This window comes from Melanotaenia boesemani, chromosome 4, assembly GCF_017639745.1.
Source record: "Melanotaenia boesemani isolate fMelBoe1 chromosome 4, fMelBoe1.pri, whole genome shotgun sequence".
Taxonomy (NCBI): Eukaryota; Metazoa; Chordata; class Actinopteri; order Atheriniformes; family Melanotaeniidae; genus Melanotaenia; species Melanotaenia boesemani.
In genome coordinates, this window is record NC_055685.1 from 10,300,541 (window position 1) to 10,325,152 (window position 24,612).

Here is a 24,612-nt window from a genome sequence, read left to right on the forward strand (position 1 = left end):
GTTGCAAAATTAAATTTAAATTCGCAATCCCAGGCAGCGCAGGACAGTGACATCAGTGGCCGCGCTTCTTCTTCTTCTTCTTCTAAATCTTCGGACCCAGTCTGACCGAGCTACGCATCTAATACGATAGAAGGCGGTTTGCATATCTGACACTGGAACATGAGAGAAGAGTTTGAAAGTTGTGTTGGTACCACAGACTGTTAGAAACAGCGGGAAGAGCTCCATCATGTCCACATCTATGCCGGAGCTGCTGAGGGAGGCCTCAGAGACCAGAGAGCAGTTTAGAGCAAAGACTGATGATGAGAAGAGCAGTTTTTGAAGAACTAACACAAAAGAAATCCTACAAGACCTAAACCCAAAAGAACCAAAAACTAATGGACATGACACAATCACATCAAGAAATAGTTATAGAACCTAAATCCCAAACTTTTTTTTCTATTCTCATTAAAAAACCATAAACATCATGAAAATCTGAGCCTCAGACACTGTTGGGTGTTTTTTATTTATTTATTTATTTTTGTTATGCTTTATTTTACCCCTTGGACAAAGACAGGCTGGTTGTTTACAACTGCTTTCAGTCTTTATGGCGAGTTATTGGTTAATCTCTTGGCTCCAGTTCTGCACTTAACCAACAGACATAAGAGTGGTATTGATCCTTTTATCTACAGTAACTCCTGGACAAGAAACTAAACAAGTGATTCCAGGAAAGCATGCCTGCAAATAAAAAATGGAACTTTTTATTTCCTGTCTGCACAGAGTATAACCTGACAAAGCTACAGATGTGACTAAGACGTGGAAGGTGCGTTTTCCTTCTCTTACCCTCCAGTGGGTCTCTGGTTAGCCCCAACTGATTGATGATGTATCTTGGGATGTCTGCCTTCATAAGCTGTCCCTCCTTGGCGTGGTCCTCTGCAGCCTCCAGTAGATGGTAAAACTCTTCTGGGTTGAATTCCTGGACGGATTTTGAAGCAGGAAAGGAAAGATAAAACAGACAAGCTGGTGTTTTTTAACCAAACATGACTGAAAATCTGGTATTGGATATACAGATGTGCTAATGGTGCAGCACAGCATTAGGTTTTTACATCTAAAAGGATGCCAGTTTAAAACCTGACGTCACAGTGTATCATGTAAATGTGTAATTATAAAAGTATGTCTGATTTAGAGTCACAAAACTTGTATATATGTCCACCTGCAGCAATTTCATAACTGCAATAAACACGGCTATGGGGCTGTCAAACTAATACAATCAGTGTTAATGCTCTTCCAAACTTAAAATTGCGTTTCCCCCCCAAACCAAAGCAACAGATTTTGTTGGGTCCTGTGGGATTCAGATTCATTCCTGTTGGTGGAGTAACATTTTGATTAGAAAGCCTGGGGCAGCCAGGATCATTTCTTTCCGTGCTTTTTCACTTTGGCCCCTTTGGACCAGAGGGAAAAAAAGGGAGGAGGAATTAACCTGGCACTCTGACAGCTTGCTCGGCTCGAGGATAACATTCTTGCAGCTAACAGCCTGATCATGTGATATTTTTACCAAATCAGACCTTGTAACTGACTTGAATGCCAAATTAATTTTATCTGTGTGAATATTCTCCTCTCTAACTCAAGAGCCGCAAGGATCTAAAGTCCCCTCCATATCTACCTGACCCTATCAACCTCTTCTGACAGTTGCCTGGACAACAGACAGATGAGACTGGGGAGGGTTGGGAGGGAGGGACCCCACAGCTAATGAGCATAAAAGGCCATCAATCAAAGAGGTGATATTTCAGGTGTGGCTAAACTTCCTATATAAAGAGAGAGGCTGATTATTACCCGGCAAATATATGTAATTTATGCATCAGCATGTCAAGGACACGGCTCCATCTAACAGCTGACTGTTGCAGGGTTAAAATTTTCTGCAGCAGTGTGTGTTATATGTTAAATGACTCAGCTTGAAGAAAACCATGACCTCTGTCACGTAAGACAGCAATTTCGTACATTGCCAGCACATCTCATCTCAAGTATTAATAATACTGTGGCTGAACTTATACATACTGGGAGCAAGGAAATGAACATCAGCAGTTGTTTCAAAATGCAAAAACATGTGAAACATTTAAAACGAGTAGAGACATGAAGTAAATTTCTAATGTTTATCCCATGGTTTAGCTTTTGCTTTTCATTTACTGCACTTATATGTCAAGAACAGTCTTTTTATTGCAATGTAGTTCAGTAACTATTTATGTGACTGGACTGTTTCTTAACCTTCTGTTTCTTGCTGCTGTTGCACTGAAATTTCCCCACTGGGCACAAAAAAGATCTTATCTTATCTTATCTTATCTTATCTTATCTTATCTTATCTTATCTCATCTTATCCTATCTTATCATATCTTATCTTATCTTTTTTTACTTTTACTTAAACTAGTCTCACATTCAATAACTAAGGTATTTACAGAAAAATGTTATGTGTTTGTAGCCATAGATGAATTGGCCAGTATGTAACATATATGGTTATTTAAAGGATAAATGGTCTGTAATTTAATGGTGCTTTACTGTACCTGGAATGATACCCAAAGTGCTTTACATTATATGTCACATTTACCCATTCACACACACACATTCACACTCTGATGGCGGAAACTACCATGCAAGGCGTTCGACCACGACAACTAAAATTATAGCATTATAATAAAATCAGAAACATTATTGTTTTATCAGGGGGCAGCGTGGGTAGAGTGGTCGTCTTGTAGCCTGAGGGTTGCCGGTTTGATCCTCGGTCTGTTGAGCTCATGTCGAGGTGTCCCTGAGCAGGACACCGAACCCCTAATTGCTCCTGATGGGTAGTTCGTGCCTTGCATGGCAGCTTCTGCCATCAGTGTGTGTGAATGGGTGAATGTGATGGATAATGTAAAGCGATTTGGATATTGTTAAAGGCACAGTAAAGCATTATATAATTACAGACCATTTGCTTTGATTCCAGGACCCCTTGATGGTAGTATCGATGGTACTTTAGAAAGTAACCAGCACTTGGAGAAGAGAGATCAAATCAAGACAAAGTTAATCATCTATTCTGTCTTCTCCATTAACCGTTCTGTCATGAAAACATAAATGAGCTAAATAAGCTGTTGGCTTACTTGCTGCTTTCTGCTTTACATGTTTCTTTTTATTTGAGGCATGTTTCTAAAATGTATGTTGCTGTCCATATTACATATGAAAAAATCACAGTTCAGAGCAAATTAAGAGGTTTGTTTTATTCATTTAACAGCTTGGTTAATTTTTTCCCCCACAAAGATTTTAATTCATGCCATAACTATTTAGTTGTTCATTTCATGTTAACAACATTAGCACAGTTCATCTCTAATGTTTTTGTTCTGTAGTAAAGAAGACTTTAATATGAAAACAGAATATTTGTAGCTTAATTTTATCTATTTTAGGTTCTATTCTATCTATTTAATTTTATATTCTATTTGTCATTTTTAGGATCTATTAACAAAACCTGAACAATAACATGATTTTTATAATTTACAACTTGACTCCAATCATTTTAATGCTGATAACAGTACTGTGTTCAATCAAATGTGCCAACCAAATCAACAGGTTTCATGCATGTAACTGTATTTAAGCTTGAATACACAAGACTTTCTTGTAAGGAAATCTCCATAAAGTTTGGTGTTATTGGTAGCCTAATGTGTTAGCATGTTATTTTAAACATGATCAACTTTAAATCTTCCTCATAAATATCACATCTTATATCTAATTACTGGTTGTATACGTTTTTCACTAGTACTCTATATTGTAGTGCTGGTTTGCATACATAAATATTAGTTTTTAATTTTATGGGGTGCCAATGATGAGGTTTGCCCAGGGCCCCACATGGGTTTTGACCAGCACTGCTTGTCAGTCTAGTCATGTTTGGAAGTCCAACAGTTGAAGGAAGCGGCCCTTATTTATGACGGAAAACGCCTCCAGGAATGAATCACTTGATAAGAAATCTCTAGTGAGGGTTTGTTTCTTGTTCTTTGGACTGGTTCACCAAAGCAAGACTTCAAACTATCATGTAGTAGGAAAAACTTACCAAACACTCCAGCAGCCTGGCAGGACGAGATATGATGATGAAGAGCTTTTTGACAAGCTCAGTGACGAAGGTGAGCTCAGAACTCTCTGAGCGCTCATACGCCTGAAGGAGAAAGAGACAGAGAGTCAGTTTGGGAGTTGTTGAGCCAGAGGATACCACTTCACTATTCTCTTGACCTTCTTGACTTGTGTGTCACAACTCACATCATTCAACAACCTCTCCAGGTTCTCCTGCAGCTCACAGAAGTAAACGCTGGTTATGAGCCCCTCGCGGGATTTGGTCAGGCAGTCTCTGGACATCTCAGCTATCTGGTGATGGATGAAGCTGAGGACCCCGTCAGCCAGGGGAAGAACACTCTCTGGGGAGTAGTTCTGGATGAACTCTGCCAGCCTCTCCTCCATCTGAGCCGTAGCCTTATGGAGACATATTAAAGGACAATGTAATTATCAGTCTGATCTTGTCCTAAATGAATCAGGTTTTTTCTGCTAGATCAATAAAACATCACAACATGCTGTTTTCTCTCCAAAACGTATTTTGTGTAGTTGTTTAGCAGTGGTTCTCAAACTGGGGATCCCAAGATCATTTCAGGAGGTTGTCAGATCATTGTAAAAAAAAATTCTACATTCATCAAATAAATTTGAGGTTTTTATTAGGACTGTGAAAATTAACACATCAGTGGAAAGAGATTAATCTGTGAAATTAATGAGTTATTTTTTTAACTAACAACTAAGTTATTACTTTTGCCATATATATATCATTTTTTTACTCTTGCCAGAATTTCGCAAGGAGAATTTTCTCGGCTAGAAAAGCTTATTTTGGACATGAAGGGGCCTTGTTTCAGCAGTGAAACAAATCTACCAAAAGCCACTTTATCCTCCTTATTTATGACATTTCTAATAGTTTTCAAGCCTTACATAGAGAAGGACGACCATATCTGATATATCACACCATTAACCATATGTTATTTTTGTGGTTGTGGCTCAAAATGTTTGAGAACCACTTTTTTAGAGGACAAATAAATACCCAAGCTTGAACTTGTGAAGCTGCTCGAGTCCGGTTGCTATACCTTCATTATTTTCTCTACTGCTTCTTGCAGTGAATGATGTGACACTATGATGCCTCTGGTGCTTGTTTTTTTTTTTTTTTTTTTAACTAAGATGTTCTTAGTCCTTACAACACAACTCCAGTCTTTGATAAAAACTGGGTATATTTGAGTGTCTTGGATCACAATCAACTTAAAAACAAGAAAAAAGAACTCAAACAAGAACAAAGTAACTCAAAAACAATTGCAGCATCACTTCAGAGTACAACTATCCAACCTCCTCCTCTTCACCTCCAACCATAATGTAGAATCATGCTGCATTCACTGTACCTCAGAACCAGGATTGCTTTTTGCTTTGCCACTAATATTATTTTTTTTTTTCCTGAAGTTTCATTTCAAGAGGGAAATAATCCTAGAACTCTGTAACAGGTTTTAACATTTGTATCTGGGCAAAGAAATGTGTTTTTTTTTTGTTGTTATTGTTGATTTGTTCCCAGTCAGAAGTTGTAAATTCATGAAAAAAAAAAACTTGTAACAGGAAAAAAAAATTTCCTATCAAAACAATATTTCAAAACTTTAACAAAACCGTGAGGAATTAAACAACAGATACTGGACTTACAGGGATTTATAAATATATGAAATTTGAACAACTTTTGCCTAATTGATCAGTTTCAACAGTCTACATCCAAACTCCAGACAAGGTAAATGTAAAACTTTAAGAATAAAATGACCAAATTAGCATTTTTTTTCGTTAATTTGGCATGTGGGAGTCTGAGCTCAGCTTTTTTGTGTGAGCTAGTGTAAACAATCAGGTTGGTGTGTTGATGTGGAGAAGGAAGTGTGAAGGTCTAAATAGTATAAATGCTGTAAATGTCAGAACATGTTTGAAATAAAACTACTTTTCTAAAAACTATATACAGTATATAGGTTATGCACTGCTGTCCCGCAGTAAGAATCTTTCTGAAGGATTACTGAATGAAATCTGTGTCTAAAATACATTTGCATAGTCATGCAAGGCTGCTCACAAATATTAAAAAGGACACACCCCGCAGAAGAAAGCAATGAGCCATTCGACCCCTCTAACTCTGGGTTCTGTTGTGTTGTTTAAATAGGAGCAAAAACATGGTTAAAAAAGAAGCTGTCATCCATTTCTGTGGAATATATACCAAAACAGATTAATTTAAAACCTCATTTAATTAAAATGTATCCCTTAAAGGTGTACTAACATGTCATTTCAGACCATAAATGTGTGTTAATTGCCTTTTAATGTATTTTATACAATGTAGTTACACCACTTGGATTTCCAAAAATTAGTATTTTTAAATACATACATTACAAATTTTGTGTTCATAATGTTTATTTAGAGTTTTATCTCCTTTTTAATTTTTTATTCATTTCATACTTTGATGCAATTACTAACATCTAGCAAAATGCTAATTATAATTATGTTTTGTCCATATTGTGCTTATTTGCTGTTTAAAAAAGTTTATTCTGGATTTTCTGTTTTTATAAATTACCAGCACTACAGCATGTTAGACCATAATTAAAAGAAAATAAAAAAAGCAAATTTTATCTGATGAAGCTTTTTCATCAGCAGTGAACTGGTTAAACTACTAATACTTTACCTAATACTCTACCTACCTAATATACTACCTAATACTGTTAGTACTTTAGTGGAACAGCAAAAGCATTGAAGTAGTTTCTCTGGAAGAAGATGGAGGAGTATCAAGGATCTTCTCTAGCTATGGTCCCTCCATCTTTAATCACATTCTAGGCTTCAGTTTTTCCCAGACGTCTATTTCAGGTATCAAATTAATTGTGCTCATTCTTTTGCATTGGTAGTAGAAAAAACAGTAGTTAAAAAAAACCGAAACAAAAGGAAAAACAACACACACACCCAGGAGATTTGTGGAAAGACTGGTGTTTGAGGACATCTGCCTGCAGTGTGATAAACATTTGCTCTCTCCACTCCACTCTTTCCAACACCGGATCAAATATGCATATCTCAGTGTAACACATGAAGACAGGTTTAAAGAAACTGGGTCACATTTTCATAACAAATAGGCCTCAAGCAGTATATGACCCAATTGGTTTTAATCCTGATCAGCTCAAGTATTTTTTGGCATACTGGCCACTTGCATTGTCTTACTTTACCTAAAGACAAGTAGAGACATTCCACACTAAGATGCATGAAAAAAACACTGACTCCAAACATTACCAAGTACACAGTGGTATTAGCATATTTTCTGCTGGCTATTATTAATATATCGTACATGTAGCCAATCTTTGTGTATAAACATCTCTGATGTAAAACCAGGACACCTGCCTAGTTCTCAAGCTGCAAAAAACCCTTCATATTCTAGCAAGAACTATTTGATGGACTGAATGTATGGAGTCTCCCAACAGTCCTAACAAATACATCAACACAGCTCCCAGTGGACGTCTGGAACCAGATGCAACCAGTGCACATAAACCACGTACACAGCATGATAACATGTACGTACGCTTAATGCAAACTTCAGCAGGCACAATAGGATGGCAGAGTACCATGTAGATGCCAACTCTTTAATTTATTTTCTATTCTTGGATGAAATATTTGAGAAATTAACAAAAGAAAAAGAAATGCTGTTTCGAGGGTTGTGGAAGTAACGAAGGCTTTGAATATATGCAAACATGACGTGTGAAAGACAGAATGCAGGTGTGAACCATTTAAATGATGAATACGTATCATGTATCATGTTTCTTACGCATCATTTATATTTAGAGTAAGGTTGATTTTCTTTTGTCTTTTCACGTTAGTGACATTCATTTTTTCATTTTGTTTAGTTGCAAAATCTGTTTGAGTGTGAGCGCATTGATGCTCTGTTATTTAATAATCAGAAAAAAGAGCATTGCAATAATGATTTGAAGCTACATGCAGTAAATCAGCGATGTGGTCACTATGAATAGCAGCTATATGTGCAACAACACTGATGCTGCTGTAGTACAGAACAACCTGTGAAACAGCATGTTGCTGTGACGTTCACAGCGACAGGTGTAATAAATACCTCACTGTTGATATGAAAATGAGGCATGTGAAGGCTTACCTCGTGTTACAGTGACTTGATTGCTCTCATGTGTTTGACTTTGTGTGTGTGTGTGTGTGTGTGTTTTTTTTTTACTATATAAGCTTGTGTCATGTGTTGACAAACAGAATCTTTGTTAGGTTTTATAGAACTGAATAAGGCTTTTTTTACTTTTGTTGCACTGTTTATTGTATTAAACCATACTGTACTAATAGTCTATGTATGATAAAAAATAGTATATTATATTCTGTTGCTATTAATTAAAGATTTTAGATTACTTATTACATTATACTATTGCATCATACTATATTATAGTGTGTACTGTAGTTTCTTATATTTGATTTACTGTTTACAGCTTTTTGCTTTTACTTCGTATGTACTGTAGTAATAGTGTGGCTGTTTCTTTTTTTTTTGTCTTTGTGTTTTATTCCCCACATACTGTGAAACTTGATCACTACTCTGCATGCCAAAAACTGCCCCTAGGTAACAAATAAAGTTCCCTGAATTTGAATTGACTTTGAATACTTACATACGGCTCCAGCCACTCAGCATCCATGGCCAGTTGCTGGAGCAGGTACAGAGATTTAAGTTTCTTGGGCTGGAGGTCGACACCTGCCTGTTCTTTGCATAACATGCTGATTTTGTCTATAAAAATGCTCAACAGCGTCGCTATCAGCTCAGAAAATTGAGAACTTTTAACATCAGTCAAAACATTTTAACTTTTTCAAAATCACTCATTGATTTCTTTTTCAGTCATTCATATTTTGGATTTGCTGCTCTGTTTGGGATCGTTGTCTTGTCGAATGATCCCTTGTGAGCCAAACTTTAGCTGTCGAACAGAACCACCTTCACGTTTGACCCTCGAATATTTCAGGAGGAAATCATTGTTGACACAGTGATTGCAAGATGTCCAGATCCTGTGGCTGAAAAACATGTCCAAACCAGCAGCCGCCCTCCTCCGCCCTGGTATCTACTGTTTGGATTTTATTAAATGGGGTGTCATGTTGTTTTAAGGTTAGGAATTTTAACTTTTATACTGTTATAAACTTTAACATTTTAAACATTTAAAATGTTCTGAGGCTTGTAGAGTCATATTTATGGGACTATGGGTCTAACCTTTTCCAATCAATGCTGATGTCTTTCCTCCTTGGCATTGTTTTAAAACAAACCTGAAGGCTCCAGCTCAACAAACTGTGAAATCTTCTATTTTTATTTTTGTTTTAACTTTTTTTAACAGGTGGTCACACCTGTTAATGATCACTTAATTAAATGCATTTGACTAGCAGCACCTGGATAATCCTTATCTTCATAATTTCTCTGGATGTATTCAGGCTGCAATGAGTTACTTACTTTAAATCCTGGTAAAGACCAGATGTTGTATGACGTCCTGAAACATACAACTTTAGAACTGAAAGAGGGTGTACGTTCTTATTCATATGACTCCACATACAACATGAATGCCTTCAACACAACTGCACAATCTCACACAGCCACTGAAAATAAGCTTTTATGATTATGAATTTCTCCACCATTTTACTTTAAGCAGAAAAAATATAATAATAATTTATAAGTAATGGCCATTATGCAGTGTTTTTTTTTTGTGTGTAGATACAATTTACACTTGTGTATTTGTTTGTGCGAGCCTGACCTTGGGGAAGCGCTCCTTGTAGACATGGTTCATCATTACTATTTCATTGTCATAGCAGGATGGAGAGCGCCCCGGGCTGAGGAGAGACAAACACAGAGAACAGGAGTGTAATATGCAGCCCCAGCAGAAAACATCAACAAAGGTAGGGCTGAGCTAAACTGAGTGAAGGCACTCAGTTGAGAAGAGGCAATTCTCTGTTTGTCAGCTGAAAAAAGAAACAGGCCACTGCTTCCCTCATAACCATCCTGTCTGTACGCGATGCTAATTGACTGATCTGAAATTCAGTGCACTCCGTTTCTCCATTGCATGCAGCGTCTTCCTGTATACTGCACGCCTCCATCCCCAGCATGACACAGATGTCAAAAACAAACATTTGCATTAAAGTCATGCAGCGTGTGTGCTTTGAGACACACAGATGCAAAGAAACATCATCATGATAACAAAACTCAAAAATATTTTTTATTTCAACTGATACTATGCTCGCATATTTGCTTATAAAAGAAAAATGGTACGTGAAAAGATAGATGTGAGCAAACACACTACTGTTTACCCTCACGGAACATTGTTCAGATTTGAATGGTGATAATGACGTGTCAAGGTGCACAACAAAAGTAGACCTGAATCCACAACATGATATCTAGGCCAGTGACTGCTGAAGAGATTAATATGAAGACTGGATACTGATAAGTACTGATCTGTGTTGTGTAGTCAGGGCATGTTGTGCCTTGGGGGGAGGCTATAATAGGTGTGGTTGAAGGATGTACACTGGGGACTCCAGCTAATCGAGAAGCTGCGGCACCCTGGAGAAGCTATAGCACTGGAGGGGAGACTGATACATTAAGGGTGGATAATACTCTGAGCCTCATATACACTCATGCCACAATTCTGCTGAGCTTGACCTGCATTTGAGTGACATCTTCTAGATTCTTGTTTGGCCTAAGTTTACTCAGTTTACTCAAAAACTATGTGATAAATGAAAAAAAAAAAGATCTAGTACAGTAATAGTTGCTAGTTTGGCATAAGGAGCTATATTTTTCTTTTTCCTAAAAATTTTATTTAGGAATTTCACCAAAATTCTTTAGTGTTTACTCTTCCTCTTAGGGATGAATAGCATATAATATATATATATAGTGTAGGATAGTCTTCATTTGCTTTCCTAGTCTTTCATCCATGACCTGCGATCTCTCACCTGAGGCTTCTGGAGCGAGGGCGGACATGTGGCGAACGTCGCCCCCCGTCATCGTCTGTGATGCTCTCTGTGCTGCCAAAGTGCTTGGACAGGAAGTGCAGCTCATCCATGGTTGGCTGGAAGGGCAGCTGGTGCAGACGCTCCTGAGACGAGCTGGATGACTGGAGAGAGACCAAAGAGTGGAGGTTAAAAAGTGACCTGCTCTTTGTTTGATTTCTTTTTTCTTTAATGCCTTTGTGGGAGCAGCAACATCAATAGATTAGAAATAGATACCCAGTGACGAAGAGGAGAACATCAAGAGAAGAGAAGAGAAGAGAAGAGAAGAGAAGAGAAGAGAAGAGAAGAGAAGAGAAGAGAAGAGAAGAGAAGAGAGCACAAGGTGTACTATGATATGAGTGGGTAGAAAGAACTGAAACAAAGAAGCAACTAAGTTAAAAGAACTCGGAGGAAAAGAGAGAGGTGGTGAAACACGGAAAAATACCCAGAAGGGGTTTGTGTGGGAGGACAAAACAGAATAATGTGGACTGAAAAACAGAGAAAAAATACTGCAGGGCATGAAGGAGTCACTCAAAGTAAAAGTTGACTGCTGCTTTAAATGTTTGATGTCGCAGGGGGGTTGATGGTAGTGCTGTTTGGTCTTAAACAAAGGACTTTTTTTCAGCCCAGGAGTGGAAAATGGCTTGGATCAATGGAATGCTTAATGAACCCATCTCCCAATGGGACAACGGGGTTGGCTTTAGCCACGCAATGATTTCTGCTATAAAAATCCATTCAGGTCTAAGCCATCAGTGTTATGATGGTGTTGTGAATGCAGCGAGTCCAGTCAATGGGATCAGTTATGAAGCTCCTCAGACGTAGAGCAGATATGAGCAAAATGCCATAGGATATGATGGTTGTCACAGATGAAAAATGTTTTGTATCCATCTTGCTTTTGTGGCGAAGCAGTTCCAAAGAGCATTTCTGTCCACTTAGTTAATTTCAGATTTCCCTCACTTTTTATTTCTAGTGGTCCCCAACAAGACTAAAGATGAAAAAAAAATGTTGAGAAAAAATCAACAAAACATATTTTTCTATAAAAGTGGAACAGCTTGATCACTGATCACTGCAGTATTATGATGTTTTAATGATTCTGTACTTTCTCAGATACACACTGATCAGCCACAACAACACTGATAATTATGACAAAATCTGAATTTCTGCTGGGAAACTTTGGGTTCTTGAATGTGGATTTTATTTCAACACCATTTAATAATAATAATGGCAGTGGCCTCCCACCAGCAGGAAAATGTGCCACTCTGCACAGTATTCCTCAGAAACACAACAAAGAACCAAACATCTTATCCCCACACTCAAGATCCCCAACCTTGCATCCCAGACCAGAAGGTCCCTCCCAGATACTTCACTAACCATAACTAACTGGACCCAAAGAGTGAGAAACCAGATGCCACCCTGTCATATTTTGACAGCTAATCTAGTTTGATATGATCAGAATTAAATCAATGCAATGAAATAAGCAGAAGCCAGGTTTGAATGGGAACCTGATTTGGGCGTGTGACAATTTACCACACACACAAAACCCAAAACTCATTTCTTCATTACTCAAAACTAAACACACAAAAGAAAAATTAATGTTAACCAAAAAAATTCCGGGCTTTTTACTTCTCTCTGTTCCCGTTGCAGTTGAAAGAATTCCTATTTTGAGGAGGGGAAGTCTTAATCTGACCTCAAAGTGGTTGTTTTTCAGATGTTTAGGGAGGTCCAAGTTTGTCCAAGTTGAAAGCTTTCATGTACCTCATCATAAAAAATCCAGCACAATTAAAGCTTTAATACAACGTTTAATCTTAACAGAGAGTATCATTAGAAAATGTTATATTTTACATACAAATTCCTCAGAAATTTATTCTGTGTTTATAGTGCTCAGGAATGTTTGTAAGAAGACTGCAGATAAACCATGTTAAAAAGATTCATTGCAATTTTATGGATGATTTTGTGATATTTTGCTGATGTTTCTGTTTGTAAGCTGAGAATTTCTTAGTTTATGACAACGCAAAGATTAAACTAGAAATTTGCAGCATACAGGCTAACACATGGTATTGTTTAGTAACAAAGAGAAGGTCAGCAGTGGCTTAAGAAACAGGTTCTTAACCCCTTATCAAGCAGGGGTCATTTTGGCAAAAACGCCTGTAATATGAGCTCTCCAAATTAGAATTACTGCTGTTATTGAACCCTCTGGATTGTAAGTACAGGCTTGGGCTCTTTGTAAAGGTAACACTCTCTAGTTTCACCCACAGCAATCAGAATCACTGTAAGTATTACCGATAAAAAGTTATACACTTTAGAACACACAGAAAAAAATTTATTAAAAAAAAAAAATATTTTTGTCCTTGCCTAAATTTTTTTGTGAAAATAAAGGTGCCTATAGCTATAAATATTGATGTTTGACCTATAGAGAGCACTCAAAGGTAAGGAAAGTCAACATTTAAACTTTCTGCTTTTCTGTAAAAAAGGTTTTAGTGTTAGTGCATTGGCTGTTGCGTGTCAAGACTTTGAGCTTTCATTTGATGTGTATATTGTGGGCATTCGTGACGGAGGGGCTTGCACACATGGCTGCAATGTTGTTGATTAGTAGTCATGTACCGGTACGTCTGCATTGTAAGGGGTTAAAATCACGAAGTTCTTAGCCTTGGAGTGTTAATAGACTCAGATCTGACTTTCAACAGCCACATCAAAGCTGTCACCAAGGCAGCTTTTTATCAACTCGAAAACATCAACAGAATTAAAAGTCTTGTCTCCCAAAAAGACCAAAAGTGTTTCCCAACTTCTTTTCTCTAAGGACCCCTTCATGCAACTACCAAAAAGCTGTGGACCCCCAGTACCCTGTGTTGAAACCATACTTAATTTAATGATTTCATTAGCTTCTCACCATAAGTGATGTATTCTAGGTGACTCATTTCCTTTGATAAAACCACAGTTAAGGTAATTATCAACATATATATATATTTTCAAGATAAGGACGAATCATCTTCATTGTGCCATTTCTCAGACACGTCTCATTCATGAAAAATGTAAAGTTAGCATTTTCAGGCTCTTAAAACACTGGTTCCATGTGAATGAAACACCCAAATGATAACAAACGTATGTGAATACACCTCAAGTCATCTCGGTGTGGACATGGCTTTAATTTAAATCACACTGGCTCTGAACTGTCAAAGCCTCTGGGATCCCCTGTGCTCTTGTGGAGAACCCCTTGGAGGTCCAGGGACCCCAGGTAGGGAACCACTGGACTACATTATTGCAATGGCCTTTTAAGAGGACTTTCCAACAAGAGCAGCTCATCCAGAAAGCTGCTGCTAGAGTTTTAACTAGGACTGAGAGATCTGAACATGTTACACCAGTTTTATGATGTTGACACTGGTGTCCAGTCCGTCAAAGAATAAATTTTAAAACCCTACTGATAGTCTATAAATCAGAATAGGCCTAGAGTTGATCTGTCATATGTTCATTAAATATAAACCTACAGAGGCTCTTAGCTTTGTTTGCTTTGAATAGTTTTGCCTTAGTTTGTTGTTTACATTATGTTATTCTGATTTTATTATTTTTGCACATCTTTTTAATTATGTCCTAGTATTACTGTGTTTCTGTTTTTATGTACTTTTAAATGCTTCTTCTGCTCCCCACTGTAATGCTTTTAATGTTTTATGTCGTGCACATGAAATGTACTATACAAACAAACTTGCCTTGGTGTCTTCCTGTTGTTACAGGACCTTTAGTATATAATACAATAAAGGTTAAACTACTAAAAATGTGTTTATTTTACCTTTGACTATATCCTCTATAGTATATGTTAATATTTAATGATTTTATTGATTATTTTCAGACTTCCAATGAACACAGGTCGACTTATTTTAACTTAATAATGGCTTGAAACAAATAGCATCTTAATATCTTCTGTATTAAAAATATAAGTTTAAATTGATCTGGTATAAAACTGCCTTGTTGCAGTAAAGAGGTGGCAAATATCCTGCAGTTCTCATTACATATGATGCTTCATTCTTTCTTCAGTACTGTTGTACTTTTCACTTTCAGCTGTTTAAATTTCACTGATGTTGCAGCTTTTTTGTTCAACTAAATGTAGTTTGTCTTTTCATTAAAAAACACCCTTCACTCATCTTCTCTACTCACTATGCAAACATCCCACTGTAACTAATCAAGCGAGTAATGGCCCATGTAAGAACCAGCAGAGCATTAAGAACTGGGGGGGTGCAAGAGAGCTGGGGACAGGTGTGGTGGAGGAGAAAGGAAAGACAGAGCACCCATCTCATCTACCAGAAAAAAAAGAAATGAATGAGTTTAGTGTGCATGTGTGTTGGTGTGTTTTTATATTTGCAGCTGTGAGGAAGGAGGGGGCACATTAGAGGTGGTCAATGAAAGAAATCATGTGTAAAAAGCATAAAAGATGCAGAGGAAGTGACTGAGTTCAGGAAACTACAGAAATGTACAGGAAGTGGATTATGAGTCAACACCTCCACCTGAGCATCATGCACATTAAGGCTCATTTCCCAAATGGTCAATTTACCAAATGGACCTTGGCAATGTTCATTTCTCAGAAAAGTCTCCTCTGTTCTAAACATCTTCCTCCAGAAAAACAGCTTTTCTCAGAACATTATTTCCTCTCTGCCTGCTTCACTCAGCATTTTCATTTATCCTTGCTACAGTTTTTCTTTTCTTTTTTTTTTCTTCAAAAGGCCAAGTTACAGATAAATCAGGTCGATTATATCTTAGCAACTAATTTGTTATTTTTAGTTCTGGTTTCAGACGCAAATTCTCGCTACTCAAAAGCTTTTAAATAATCGCCTGAGACTCAAAACAGCAAGTTCAAAGTCAAAGAAGGCAGGAGAGAGAGTGTGTGTGTTTGGATATGCATGGCATTTAGCTGCAACTGTGCCGTGTAATCATTTCAAAGCGAAACACAACTGAAGTAGCGCATGAAACTTCAGGACATGAATCTACCACCATGGCTGATTTTATGTATTACAATATATGCTAATGAATTCTTTGGAATAATTCATATTCATGAAAACTGTACAAAAAAAAAAAAAAAAAAAAAAATCCAACTTACAAGTTTTAAAATGGGAAAAGAACATTTCAGATACACCTTCATGTGTTAATATTGTGTACTTTTTATTTTCTGTTTCTCTAAAACTGGAAATTATCCCAGTGAGTGTTAATTTCCACACCATGGTAAGGGGGGAGACATCCTCCTGGAGAGTAGTTTGATAGCCACAAGTTTTGTGTTACAAGGACACACTTAGTCAGCTGTATTCTATATTGGAGAGGGGATAAATTACAGTGGCTGCAGCAGTAATAACACACAACAGAAGCAGGGAAGTTGAGGTTACTCTTGCATCTTTTAATGCTCAGTCATGTAACCTATTCTATTCTACTCTATTCTACAGTCATTTAGCAGACGCTTTTATCCAAAGCGACTTACATCTAAGAGTAAGAACAACACAAGCATGAATTCAAACAAGATGGGACATCATAATTAAGTGATAGTCAGACTGCTTTGAGTCCAGTTGGACCCAGGTGCTGTCATGTCGTGCTAGAGGCAGTGCACATAATTCTTTTATTTTTTTAAGTTTTTTTTTTTTTTTTTTTTTTTTTTTTGTAGTTTTTGTAAGTCATTTTGTTTAAATACAAACATCCTGATTTCATCAAACAATATCAACTTGGGCATAAGTGCACACAGCTTCTTCTGTACTTGGTTGAGCCAAAGAGCTGGACAAATCTTTCTGACTCATTCTGTTGAGTAGAAGAGTTAAGCTAAGTGTGGAAATTCTCCTTAAACAACTGAGTCTTTAGCTTGCTCTTAAAAGTGGATAAGGACTCTGCGGATCAGGCGGAGTTCGGTAAATCGTTCCACCACCGGGGGACAACAGAGGAGAAGAGTCTAGCTACTGATTGTGTTGGCAGAGCATAACTGTCGAGAGGGAGTGTAGCTCTGGATTAAGGAGTGAAGGTATACAGGAGCCGTTTGGGTTATTGTTTTGTAGGCCAGAAGCAGAGCTTTGAATTTGATGCGTGCTGCAACTGGAAGCCAGTGAAGAGCGATTAGCAGCGGAGTGACATGAGCTCTTTTGGGCTGGTTGAAGACCAGACGTGCTGCTGCATTCTGGATAATCTGCAGAGGTTTAACTGAGCATGCAGGCAGGACAGCCTGTAAGGAGTTGCAGTAGTCAATGCGTGAAATGACCAGAGCCTGGACCAGGAGCTGTGCTGTGTGTTCAGTCATGTAGGGTCTGATCCTCCTGATGTTGTAGAGAGCAAATCGGCAAGACCGGGCAACTGTGGTAACATGGTCCTTAAAGGTCAGCTGGTTGTCTACCATGACACCAAGATTCCTGGTAGAAGACGTAGGCACAAGTGTGATAGATATCAGCAAGGAATGCTGATATTCGCATTGAGATGCAAAGAAAGGAAAAGCTGAGTGTCATCTGCATAGCAGTGGTAGGAGAAACCATGAGAGCTAATGACTGCACCGAGTGAGGAGGTGTATAGTGAAAAGAGAAGAGGGCCAAGCACTGAGCCCTGAGGCACCCCTGTTGTCAGCCCATGTAATCTGGACGATACTTTGAATGATCTCCCTGTGAGGGAGGACGTAAACCACGAGAGGACAGATCCTGAGATGCCAAGCTCTGAGAGTGTGGAGAACAATATATGATGGTTGACCGTGTCAAAGGCAGCACACAGGTCCAGCGGTATAAGGATTGAGGATTGACCAGCGGAACTGGCAAGCCGTAGGGAATCAGTAACTGACAGGAGAGCAGCAGAGTGGCCTTGCCTATAGCCAGATTGATAAGGATCAAACAGGTTGTTGTCTTAAAGGAACTGTGAGACCTAACTGAAGACGGCACGCTCAAGTAGTTTAGATATGAATGAAAGCAGTGAGACCGGCCAGTAATTTTCAACCTGGGCTGGGTTGAGTATGGGTTTCTTCAGCAGTGGGGTAACCCGAGCTTGCTTGAAGGTAGAGGGAAAGACACCTGATTTAAGAGAGGAGTTGATAATATGGGTTATTGCAGTTTTGATTGTAGGTAAAATGCTCTGCAGGATGTCCGAGGGAACAGGATCAAGAGGACTTGTTGTGGGTTTTGAGCTGACTAGAAGTTTAAAGACTTTGTCTTCATTTAGAGAGTGGAAAGAGCAGAGTGAGGCACCAGTAGCTGGTTTGGTAACCTCTAAATGGGAGTATTTTAGAAGAAACACTCCTATTTGCATGTATTCTTCTTGTATATTAACATAAAGATTTTAAGACACTTTGACCTTTAAATAACTAAAGAGTCAGCTCTATTACCTGAACTACAGCTAAATAAGCTCTAAGACTGTGTTCCATCTGCAACAGCCTTTTCCCACTAGTAGCCCCGTAGCCCAGCCGAAACCACCCCTCCTGATTTGTAGGTGTTCCCATCAGGATTTTAAGGGGATGAGTAGATAGATTTTTAGCACCTACTCTGCCAGGGTTCTGAAGGTCACTAGATGAGTAATGGAAGAGACTCCTGATCCCGCCATCTTTAAAAGCCTGGAGCTGCAACTGTAGACAACAACACTGGCAGCAGCAGCAGTTCGCCGATCCTGACTGTTGTGTCTTGCAGCCAACAGCCTTCTCTGGCTTTCCTCAATAAACCGTTTTCTGATTATGACCATTAAACAAAGCAGCATGTAACTCATGAACTTGATGTCCTCCATTGTTGTTCCGTGTGTGTCACAAACAAATGACTTCATGATACTTGCTAGCTGCCTTGCTAAGACGACCCCACCTACACTGAATGTGGCCTCAATTGCCCTCAAATGTAATGGTAACATTCGACACTGGGGTGGTGTGGTGTCGGCTGAATTAAGGTAGGGTTAAGTGGGTACTAGTAGGAAAGGGCTATAAATGATAGGGACATTCCTATTATGTACACAGAGAGCAGGAAGCCATTAGTGGAGTCTGTGGCCACCAGCATTACCTACAAATATACAGCACTGACATCCACCCTTAGGCAGTTTCACCGTCATTCACATCCTGATTCATACAAGTCAAACATCTTACATGATGACTGGGATCCAAAAAAACCCTAACAACCAATCGAATGGCCAGGTGAGTCCAACATGCAGATGTGACTTGAAAATGTATAAAGATCCTAATAATTCTATAAGACTTTAAATATCTGGGACTGACTGAAGTAAAGAAGACTACGTTCCTCTACCTTGAGGTAGTGGGATAAACTGGATACAGAGCTGTTATGGCTCATGCCTGCATGCCTTTTCATGTTTATTACAAGTTGAACTCAAATGTCTCTCACAAAGGCAGTAAACTGTAAAATAAAAATATATCCCTCAAACAATGACTGGAAATGCACCTTCAGCACCTACTAAACAAATACAAGTACAGATAACAAATTTAAGTTGTGCTTCGCAGTTTAAAGCTTCTCAGGACCCATTATACTAAATACTAAATGTAAAGTACTTGGAGATTACTTTTTGCTGTGAAACAGGGCACTGTAGCCATTTACAAAACACAATATATTTTACTATATTTTAATATTCTCAAAAATTCTCTGGAAGAAAATGGATTCAACACACGTGTTTGACTGTATTTTATGCTTATTAACGAGTAGACAAGACAATGTAATGTGGATTATTGTGTTTATTATACTTATCCCAAATCATTCACATTTTTGGTGGATTTAACATGCTCAAAACCAATGAAAATTTTGCAGACACCCCAAGGAAATGTGTAAAATCTAATATTTAAAGGTTTTATGAATGTTTGGGACAAATTTGCTTGATAACAAAGACACCATTTTTACAATGTTACTTTTCAATAAACTTTTGCAAATTTTATTTAATTGCCTTCAATTAATGCTTGATATTACGTGTGGTTAAAAGCAAATGAAAGCATTAGTTTTTAACTGTGGTCATGTCTAAGGTGGCCTCTGAAATTTTGAAGTTTTGCCACTGTGGTTTATTTGCCACCATAAAGCTGTTGATTTGGGTCTCTGGTGTTAAGTACACAACTGGAAAGAAAGCCATTGATGGTAACCCTGGCCCTGTAAATGCCATGAACACTATCTATGCCTCTGCCTTGTCATACATTACAGTCATGAAACAGGAAGTTTTTATAATTCATATACAAAAACCAATCTGAGCCAAATGTTACATACTTGATGACAGCATCTTTAATACATTTACATGTCAATATTTTGTCAGTGTCATAGCCAGGCCCACTGGTAAAAATCAAATGTTGCATTCGTGAACTTACTCATTTGATCTTGTTCAGCACATAAACTTCATATATGGTCAGAAAACAAGTTGACAAACTCTTCGGCTACAATAATGGCCCCCATACATTTAAAGATTTGTCAGAAAATATCTAAGTAATTCATGATGCGACTTTGTTCATATTGTGTAAGTTCACTAAATGTAACTCTTGTCATGATCTGTGGGTTATTGCTTTAGTACTTTTCTTTTTCTGGGGGCAACTGTCGCTCAGGAGGAAGAGCAGTCGTCTGCCAACCTAAAAGTCTGTGGATCGATTTCAGACTTCCCCTACATGCCTAAGTGTCCTTTGGCAAGACACTAAACCCCATTTTGCCTCCTGATAACAGGGTATGAATGTGTGTGCGTTAGGAAAAACACTTAGTATGTAACTGTAGAAGTGCTGTGTGTGTGAATGAGTCAATGTGACATGTAATGTAAAAGCACTTTGAGTGGTCAACTGACTAGAAAAGCGCTATTTAAGTACAGTCCATTTACCACTTATGGTTTTCATTGTCTCAATCCCATCTAGTTTCCGGTTTTATTTTGTAGGTTTAGCCCCTTCCGTGTTCTGATTACTGTTCATCAGCACACCTGGTTTCATTTGCTTCACCTCAGTGTATATATAGCTCTTGGTTTCATTCATTCACTGCCAGTTCGTCATTGTTTCCCCAGTTATGTAGTCTGTGCCTCTGTTTTCCTTTTCCAAGTCTGTTACCTGCAATTATTATCATTAAACCTTTAATTCCTGCACCTGTATGCCTTCTGCCTCTTCAGCCTCCATTTTGGTCCTCATCATCCCTACATAGTATTTCCTATTACGAATTTCTATGCCTCTCTATCAGAAAGGAAGTCCACATAGCTGACAAGTAAGTCATACAATCTTTACCAAACTTGACATGTTGAATTACAGTCCCACTCTGAATAATTCAATTCAATTCACTTCAATTCGATTCAATTTAATTCAATTCAGCTTTATTTGTATAAAACTTGACAAGCGCCTCCTAAAACAAATCAATAACTCAGCCCCAACTACTAATTTCATTGACATATGAAAGTCAGCCATTTTTAATTTAAGTCTGATTATCGGTGCAATTTTCCCTTCTATCAAATAAACCGGAAATAATTTAAATAAGTGAACAGGAAGTTGTCTCTCCAAAACATCTAGTGTCAACCTAACACAAGTTCACAAGCTTGACAAACCTTCCGAAAACACATCAATATCTTAATGTATTGTCATTGCCATGGCCAAGCCCACTGGCAACAGGAAGTGCCATGTTTTACACATTTATCTGCCATTCCAAGCCAAGCCTCGACATTCATTTCAACTTTTTAGTCAGAATAAGAGTAATATTCTGGTGATGTCTCTGTTTTAAACAGGAAGTTGCTATTACTCCCGCCCCAGCCTGAACACTTTCACATGTCAATATCCACTCATTTACAGCAATAGCAACAGAGATGTCACAAGCCCGCTCCCAACGCGGTATGAACAGTGTGTTGCAAACGTGATAAAAAGCACTTTGATATGTTGTTCTGTGATGCCACATGCTTTATGGATGCATATTTTTTAGTAAAGTCCCTGAAGCCCACCAAGGTGTGAGGGCAGTTGATTGCTGCTTGCAACTCTAATCGAATTTTAAACGATAGGACTGTATGAAGTTAGTTAATAGTGTAAACCTACCGTTGAACTGGGTGTATTGGTGCCATATCCTGAGGAAGGCAGAGAGGCCAGAGACCATCTTCGACCATCAGCCCTGAACAAAGAAATGAAAAAAGAGCTAAATTAGAACAAATATCACACCCAAAGAGACCGATCATCATAATTCTCTTTACTTTTTAGTTCTATTTAAAATTTGCTACAAGCCACAAATGATGGTTATACATGAGCAATTCCAGCACCTTCACTTTCTTTCAATCCTATTACATTTTTGCAATCCTATTACATTTTTGCTCTTGTTATTCCTCTCCTCCCTGAGGCCTCTTCCAACCATCCCAGAGTCTGACACTTCCTCAGAGTGAGTGATGAGGTGCAAAGTCCTGGCACCTCGCCTGATTCAAACTGTGTCAGCCTGCTGTCATGCCTCTGTCACACAGTCATGGTGGGAGCAGGCCGGGACAAAGACAGGTTTCTTTTTGAATATGTATGTGCGACTGAGTGGGTGTGTTCCCTGAAGAGTTTCATGGCATATTTGTGATTAAAAAAATCGAAACAATTTTTCTTCACTGTTGTACCAATGCATGTGTGACTTTAATGGTGTGAAGACAAAGGATGCCCACCTTCGAGAAGAGGCAAAAGAGAAGTGGGCAGGTCCGCTTGGTGAGAAGTTGCGTGGGCTGTCCAGTGGACTGCTTCCTGGTAACATACATGTGGAAAGATGAGAACATCATTAAGGAATGATGATTATTAGGACAAAAAAACAATCCAAAATTCACTGTGAATGAGTCAGCACCAGGTTAGTACTACAGCCCAAGCTCTTAATGTTCAGAATAATTTGAGGGCAGGCACACAACCTTCAATGTTTGCGCATAAAAATCACTGTCAAAATAAATGTAAACAGTGCTTATTGACTGTAGCACCTCCTTTTAGGACACCTACGAAAAATGTGCATCTCAGCCCTAATCCATCTGCTCACAACTCATAGAGCAGAATGTCAGCGAGCAGGTTCTCACCTCTTTGTGTCTGGAAAATACAAGGGGGTTGTCTGTGCATTTGAAACCAACAAAGCAACAAAGAAGGTACATACAGTTATTTTTTTAATAATTCATTTAAAAGCTGAGTTTCTTCTGTTGTGTAATCTTTATGACTATGACTAATAGCTGAGATGCTAACATAAAATGGAGAGAGAAGCTCTCCATTTTATGCACATGCAGATTTTTTTTATTTTTGAGTTGACAATTTATATATATATATATATACATATATATTCTGTATATTGCATTTTCTCTTCAAAAAGCAGATATCTAACATACTGACCTATGTGTCCAGGCAGTGGAGAGTGTGGCCTCGGCAAGGTAGGTGACGTACTGGTCAGGATGAGGCTTTTCCGGTTACTGGTTCGGCAACTAGAATATTTATGAGAAAAAAAGGAGCACTTAGGATTTTTTTTTTTTTCATCATAAATGCCGATAGCTGACAGATAAAAGCTGTGATGATGTTCAAACCTCCAGGCTAATAAATATAGTTGGTTTGGCCTTGTGTTAACTTATAAATATAAATTTATAGTATAATATGTGTGGGTGCATGTTAGAGGAAATAAAAACAATCACTGAACTGCAAGGACAACCGCACAGGCAGCAAAACTCTCACCAATAGCGCTCCCCTTAATAATCTAGATATTTTAGTTTTTGGGGTCCTTTAGCTGGCAAAACAAAAAGCTCAAAATCTAGCCTGTACAGCACCAGACCAGATATATCTTAGGTCTGCATGGACTAAATAGCAGGGTATTTTTCATTATCTTTAACTCCATTTAACTCTTGCTTGTCCAAGGGGGCCTAGAGACCTGAGTAATAGTGCAATGTGGGCCTATCTAATCATTGCTGTGTTTTCTTTGAGTGTACAGTTCCTGTTCACACAAATGTCTCAATGGAGGTGATCACAAAATGGTGCATTGCTGAAAACACAAGTGGGATGTTTAACCAGGCCTTCTCTTTAACATGTGCCCTGTCAGGGGGTTCAGTCAATGACCTTGCCCCTAGTTTTAATGCTAAAATGTTAAATATTATGGATGCCATTGCTCCTATTGATGTGAAGGTTGTCTCTGGAAAGAAAGTCTCCATGGAGAAATTCCACACTGGCGAAGCATGGAAAAAGAGTGTTGGAAAGGCGAGTGCAGATGGAGAAAGACAAATCTACAGGTTCATTATGACAGGTATAAAGAGAAACTTAACTCTTATAATTTACAACTGAGGAATGCAAGGAAGTCCTATTTCTCTGCCATTATCAGCAAAAACTGTCACAACGCTCGGGCTCTATTCGTTACCGCCAACAGATTAACACATTATCCTGTGTCAGTAGCGCCTGAACTTTATTCCACCAAGGCCTGCAAAGAGTTTGCCAAATTCTTCACAGACAAAATCCAGAATATCAGACAAGCAGTTGGTTTCTGTCTTTAATTTTTTTTTAGAATTTCTAAAAGCAGCTGTAATCAAACCTCTGCTTAAAAGGGACAATGTAGACAAAACACAAACGAGGAACTACAGGCTGATCTCAAATCTTCCTTTTCTAAGTAAGATCATTGAAAAAGCTGTTTTTCATCAACTAAACCAGTGGTCCCCAACCCTGGTCCTCAAGGCCCACTATCCTGCAGGTCTTCGATGTCT

The 24,612-nt window shown here is 38.3% G+C and overlaps 1 protein-coding gene across 5 annotated transcripts in view; it reads right to left on the bottom strand.

The window, feature by feature from the left end:
- Nucleotides 1-24,612, bottom strand: part of mast1a (microtubule associated serine/threonine kinase 1a) — a 115,136-nt gene that overhangs the window by 44,041 nt on the left and 46,483 nt on the right. For 4 of the 5 annotated variants that reach the window (XM_041982521.1, XM_041982522.1, XM_041982524.1 and 1 more), the window contains 8 exons: nucleotides 23,267-23,355; nucleotides 22,570-22,645; nucleotides 21,974-22,046; nucleotides 10,993-11,153; nucleotides 9,804-9,879; nucleotides 4,252-4,461; nucleotides 4,049-4,150; nucleotides 820-952 (listed from right to left, as the gene is read on the bottom strand). In XM_041982521.1, coding sequence (XP_041838455.1) covers nucleotides 820-952; nucleotides 4,049-4,150; nucleotides 4,252-4,461; nucleotides 9,804-9,879; nucleotides 10,993-11,153; nucleotides 21,974-22,046; nucleotides 22,570-22,645; nucleotides 23,267-23,355 — 920 coding nt within the window. Of the gene's footprint in view, nucleotides 1-819; nucleotides 953-4,048; nucleotides 4,151-4,251; nucleotides 4,462-8,684; nucleotides 9,012-9,803; nucleotides 9,880-10,992; nucleotides 11,154-21,973; nucleotides 22,047-22,569; nucleotides 22,646-23,266; nucleotides 23,356-24,612 lie in introns of those variants that run through there. The other variant, XM_041982526.1, reaches the window with a different exon arrangement.